We start from the raw sequence: 5,624 nt of genomic DNA, 5'->3' as shown, positions 1-5,624 counted from the left end.
GTGGCTGCTCTCTGTCGCCCCCCGCAGGGCTGGAGCAGCTTCACTACTGGAGCCAGCAGGTTTGCCTCAGCAGCCAAGGAGGGCGTAAGTCACCGTCCCCACCACGCCACTGGGCCCTTGGGGCACCGGCCACTGCTGGGCTGGGGTTCTGGGAGCTGCAGAAGGGATGTGAGACGCAGAGGGCGTGTGGATGCTCTAACCAGGGGCTGTGCCATGTGTACCAGCTGGGGTGGTGCCAGGGCCTTGGAGGTTCTGCAGGAACACAGCAGCTCAGGCTGTTCAGGAGCCGCTCCTCCTGCATCAGACCCGCTGCTGGCAGAGGGGTCCCGCCCCGATGAAAGTGAGGGAGAGGTGAGCCCTGGACCCCACCCTAACCCAGCAAGGCAGGTCTCAGGCACCACGTGTCCCTGGAGCTTCTGCTTCTGGGGCTCGTCGTGTTTTGATAGCGTTTTCTCTCTCTTTCACCTGTTCCTCATCCTGAAATGCGGGGAGGATTTGGGACTTTGGTCAGGGCAGGCGGTGGAGCTTGAGGCAGGGACCCAGGAGCAGGCCTAAAAGCAGGATGGGGCGTGGGCCTCTGGGGGCTGGGCTGTGGCGTGAAAGGAGAAGGGGGGGCCCGGAGCAGGACAGAGCGTTGCACTGCGTGCCTGCAGCTGCCCAGACAAGCATTCCGGCACCCCAGTTGGGGCCCGTGTGAGCAAAGTCACAGTGCGTACCTGCCAGGTGTCTCTGCGGTCACTCTGGTCCTGTGTCTTCCCCAGGCCCTGCAAGGGGCAGCAGGCCAGGCGTGCAGGCTCCAGCTCCCATGGCCCCATCACTCCATTTGCCGAGTGGCTGCTTTTGGCTCCCACCAGGGCCTCTGTTTCCTTGCCTCCAGGGGAGGGCTGCAGCCTAGGGAAGTCCAGGTGCCTTCCAGCCAGAGTGTCATGGTCTGGCCTTTCCTCCTCCCATGGAGCGCAGAGGTCACTCAGGTGCTGGGAGTCGCCGTGCCTGGACCATACTGGACAAGGAGCCATCCCCACATCGTGGGAGATGGGGCTGGGGCGGTGGCGAAGCCCGTTGATGAGCACTGCTGTGGCTTCCCCAGCCTGTCCTCTGCCCCAGCAGTCTCCACCCCGGGACCACATCTGCAGGTGTCCTGAAGGCTGGAGGATGGGGCTGGCCCTGCTGTTCCCCGGCCACGTACTGCTCTTGTGCGCCCTGACCCCAGTGGCACACTGGGCTGGCCCTGCTCCCGGGAGAAGCCGGCATTTGTGCTAACCCAGGCCCCACTGCAGCTCTCCTGGGCATCTCAGAGCTATAGGTCGCCTCAGAGCCACCAGCAGCCCGGGGGCCACTGGGAGACAGTCCTGGAACTGAGAGTCCGTGGCCCTGAGGAAGGAAGCTTGGCCGGCGGTGCTAAGACTGTTGGCTCCATCCGCGCGTTTCATTTTAGGCTACAGCGTTAACACTGTCAAGCTCTGTGTTTTTCATTTTAGGCTACAAAGTTTGGATCCCAAGCAAGTCAGAAGGTAACAGAGGAGAAGCTTCTGCACCTTGTACTGAGCCTCTGATGTCGCGTGCAGCCCACAGCTGCCTGGTTCCCTCTTCCCAGGCCGCGTACTTGGGGCCGAGGGCCCAGCATAGCAGGGGTGTTCCCAGCATGTTGCTCCCTGGCTCGGCCCCTCCTCATGCCAGGGTGGCTGCCTCATGGGCCCGCTCAGGGCCTTGGGGCCAAACTCGCCACTGTTACTGGCACCTGGTACTGGTGTGCGGCCACTTTGCGGCCGAGCACCTTGTTGGGAGCAGGACTGCCAGGCTTGGCAGATGGCCTACACTGGTGGCGGCTGCCCAGCGGGCAGGGGCGTTGCGGGTGGTGCTGTGCCGGCAACACCCAGGATGCTCTGTACTCAGGGCCATGGAGCGTCCTCCTGCCCTGGCCAGGACGTCCCCCAGTTGCAGGCGGTGTGGCCTCGGGCCTTCGTATATTCGTATTCTTTGGGATGTGAGTGGCAGCCCCACGGTTCCCACTTGGTGGTCAGAGCTGTGGTCTGGCTGTCCTGAGGGTCAGAGTCACCCAGGAGGCAGTGGCCACATGAGGCCCACCACGAAAGCCAGGACTGCAGGCGTGGAGCTATACGTGGTTTTTTAGGACACACCCTTGCTCCCAGGGGGAGGGGTCCATTCTCACGAGGTGCCCGTCTGTCACCCCCGTGGCCTGGATCATTCCTTTCCTCTCTGAGGGAGTCTTCCGTGTGGCCACCCCCAGCTGCAGGGATGCCTGCCTGGCTTTGCTGCGGGCCCCTAGGCTCCTGAGCCGCAGTCACTTACGCAGTTCCTGAGCGTGGTGGTCAGGTCCAGGGCAGGGAGTGGTGGCCTCAGGTGGTGTTGCTGAGACCTCCCCCTGCCCCGTGCTGCCTTAGCGCTGCGGCACCGCGTGGCGGGTTCGAAGGCGCTTTGGATTACTAATGCTGCCCTCACCTTGCTCTCTCCTTACCTGTCGCCTCGCTGTCGGGTAAAGTTTTGGGGTCACAAGCAGCAGCCGGAGCCGGTAAAGCCCGCGTCTGCTCATGCATGGTGTCCACGTCTCCGCCGAGAATGCGCTTGGCTCCCGCTGCCCCTCCTGCGTGCTGCCGCTGTCTCGTGTCACCTCACGTGTGCACACGCGCAGACCCTCTCCCGGCCTTGGGCAGTGGTTCTCCTTTCAGATCCAGGATCTGCATCAGGCTTGGTGGTGTGTGCCTGTCACCCCAGTACCACTGCACTCCAGCTTCGCAGGATAATGAGACCTCATCTCCAAAAAACACAGACCCTGACCCAGGCTTGCTGCCAGGAGGCCCTGGAGGGAGCCGGGGGCACTGGGCGTGGAGCTGCTGAGCAGGGTTTCCAGGCCACGCTGCCCTCCTTCGAGCTTAGTGCAGAGGAGGATCTTTGCTCCGTGACGAGTCCTTCCCCTTACAGTCTTTGATCTGCGCTTCTTCCTGTGCAGAGGTCTTGGGGAGAGGAGGCCTCACACCACATCCGCAGGTGGCCCTGTGGCCTCGATGCCCGAGTGACCCAGGATCAGGAGGGGTTGCCCTCCTTTCTCAGCAGCTTCTTCCCATGGCCCCAGCCTCCCTGCCCTCTTCCCTCCAGGGGGTGTTCCTCCCAGGCAGGGAGGAAGACGAGGCATCCCAGGTCAGCCTGGGGTGGCAACAGCTGGTGTTGGCTTCAGGCTTGGGCTGCACGGGGCATGTCGCCACCAGCCCAGCCCTGCTGGCTGCATGGCGGCACATGAGGGAGACCCCCAGAGGGAGCTCCCTGTGTCCTTGAGGGCCCTTCCTGCGAGAATGGGGGGCACGGTCTTCGCCCTCTCGAGGTGGTGGCTGACTGCACGTCGGGGGTTGTGTGCAAAGCCCTGTCCTGCCTCCTGCGCTCGTGCCCTGCTGCTTTCCCCTGCTGGCGAAGCTCCCGCTGCCCTTTGCTGGCCTGGGCTGCCGCTGCCAACCCATCTCCCGCACAGAGTTGCCATCAGGGCTCACATAACTTCCCTTCCTACAGGCGTCGGAGCTGGGCCACAGCCTGAACGAGAATGTCCTCAAGCCTGCGCAGGAGAAGGTAATGTGGCATCTCCGAGGGGTTGATGTGCTGCTTGTACTCAGAGCCCTGCACTCGGGGTGGGGTGGGTGCTGGTTTGTCCAGCGGCTGACACTCAGGCCCAGCCTCACACCCTGCTTCTCCAGCACGGGCGTCCTCCTCGGGGGCTGGGTGCCTCTCGGAAACTCCAGTTGACCTCTTCCCCTGGCCTAGGGCCTCCCTTGCAGGCCCCCAGCCCCTTCCTCTCCTTTGCCTCACCCCCTAGAGCTGGCCCTAGTGCCGTGCACCGAGGAGGCTCTGGTGTAGGAATGACATCCACCATCCTCGGGGGTCAAGAGCCCTGCTAGCTCCCTGCCTCCCTCGGGGCCTGATTGGGACACGCAGGGGACCTGCCTGGGCAGCGTGGACCGTCCTCAGGCCTGACTGGGACACACGAGGGACCCACCTAGGCAGCGTGGACCGTCCTCAGGCCACTTTGTCAGCAGTGCGTGGCAGGGGCCCCGTCTGCAGGTGCCAGGCCTGTCAGTGATGTGGTCTCTTGATGCTGAAATCACTTTGGGGCCAGTGTAGAACTTTCTGGGCTCAGCCTGACAGCTTTCCACGTGCCCTTGTTTCTGGTGCCCTCACCCTGGGGACTCCCTGCATTCTGGAAGCTTTAGGCTTTAGTCTCTTCCGTCCCCACTAATGCTGCCATCTTAACCCATGCAGGTGAAGGAGGGAAAGATTTTTGATGATGTGTCCAGTGGGGTCTCTCAGTTGGCCTCCAAGGTAGGGAGCCTGCCAGAGGCGCAGGTGCGGCTGAAGCTGGTCTCCATATCCACGGCCCTGGGCACCAGAGCAGGGGCTCTCTGAGCAGGCCCCAGCCTGCCCCAGCCCACCTCGGCAGTGGCCCCGTCCTCAGAGACGGGGGAGGAGGGCCGCCCGGCCTAACAGCCAGATGGATATGGAGACAGCTTGGCCTGCTGCGGCCCGGCCCGCTACTAACTGTCCCTTCCGCTCTTACCTTGCTGCTGCGGCCTTTTCCTCGGTAAGTGCCGGCACCATCCTCGCCGTCTTCCGTCCGCTGCTCTGCCGGCCGGTCGGGGTCTGCGTTTTGTCCTGTTTGCTGGCGTGGGGTGCTCTGCAGATGGGGAGGGAAAAGCAGGCCCCACCCCTCTCCCCTGTGTGTGGGTGGGTGCTCCTGTAGTCTGTGCACCCAGCGCTGCTGTGCGTGTCTGTGTCCGAGTGTGCCAGGCACCCCTCGCTTCTGGATTTTACCTGGGCCTTCGCTGCCGGTTGGTGTGCACTGGCTTGCGTGCCTGTGCCGTGACGGGGCCTCCCTAATCTCTCTTCTCATCTTCCAGGTCCAGGGAGTCAGCAGTAAGGGATGGCGGGACGTTACCACCTTTTTCTCGGGGAAAGCAGAGGGTCCCTTGGACAGGTACGCCATGTCCCCACCCCCCGGGCCTGTGTCCCACCCCCCTCTCTTGACCACTCCTCTCACAGGCTCTCCAGGAGGTGGTTGGCATCCTTGCTGAGCAGCGTGGTGGGGGGCACCGTGGAAGGCTCTCCTAGTGCTCTGGCACTTCGGGGGCCTCTCACCTGTCCCTGCCCTGGCTGTGTGCTTTTTGGAGCAGGAGCTGGGGGTAGGGAGAGTCTCACCCACACGCCCCTACATAGGACTGGTAAGAGGAGGAGCCGGCCTTGCTCTGCCATTCCTCTGTCTCCCAGACTGGGTGGGTGGAGCAGGTGGGGGGCAAGGGGACAGCAGGGCTGGGACCCCCAAGACCTGTCCTGGACCCTGTGTCCAGCTCTGTGCTTGGCACTGGGTGCCCCAGGCATTCCTGCTGGAAGCTGGCTGCTCTTCTCAGTCCCTGACCCCAACAGGAAGCACAGGGCTCATAGGGCCTGGCCCTGTGCTGTCCACTGAGACGCCAGCCCTGGTGGGCACGGATGCTCTGTCCCCAGATGGGCCCAAACTTTCCCTGCAGATGCTACATCCTTTCCCTCCCTTTGTGTGTGTGGGGTTTCAGTGGTGTGGCTACAGCTGAGGACAGAGGGCAGGGCCTGGTCCAGGGCCAACATGCAGC

General features: G+C 63.4%; 1 protein-coding gene across 12 annotated transcripts in view; it reads left to right on the top strand.

Annotated features, from left to right (window-relative positions):
* The window catches only part of ARFGAP1 (ADP ribosylation factor GTPase activating protein 1), a 15,307-nt gene that overhangs the window by 8,579 nt on the left and 1,104 nt on the right, over positions 1-5,624 (top strand). For 3 of the 12 annotated variants that reach the window (XM_032257020.1, XM_032257030.1, XM_032257021.1), the window contains 6 exons: positions 28-84; positions 1,479-1,511; positions 2,501-2,530; positions 3,520-3,576; positions 4,264-4,323; positions 4,899-4,975. In XM_032257020.1, the coding sequence (XP_032112911.1) occupies positions 28-84; positions 1,479-1,511; positions 2,501-2,530; positions 3,520-3,576; positions 4,264-4,323; positions 4,899-4,975 (314 nt within the window). Of the gene's footprint in view, positions 1-27; positions 85-1,478; positions 1,512-2,500; positions 2,531-3,519; positions 3,577-4,263; positions 4,324-4,587; positions 4,976-5,624 lie in introns of all 12 variants that reach the window. The other 9 variants (XM_032257022.1, XM_032257031.1, XR_004262337.1 and 6 more) reach the window with 8 other exon arrangements.

Source organism: Sapajus apella, unplaced genomic scaffold, assembly GCF_009761245.1.
Source record: "Sapajus apella isolate SASKATOON/1434 unplaced genomic scaffold, GSC_monkey_1.0 scaffold96, whole genome shotgun sequence".
NCBI lineage: Eukaryota > Metazoa > Chordata > Mammalia > Primates > Cebidae > Sapajus > Sapajus apella.
The sequence above is the reverse complement of the archived record's forward strand: the minus strand, read 5'-3'. Positions and strand labels throughout refer to the sequence as shown.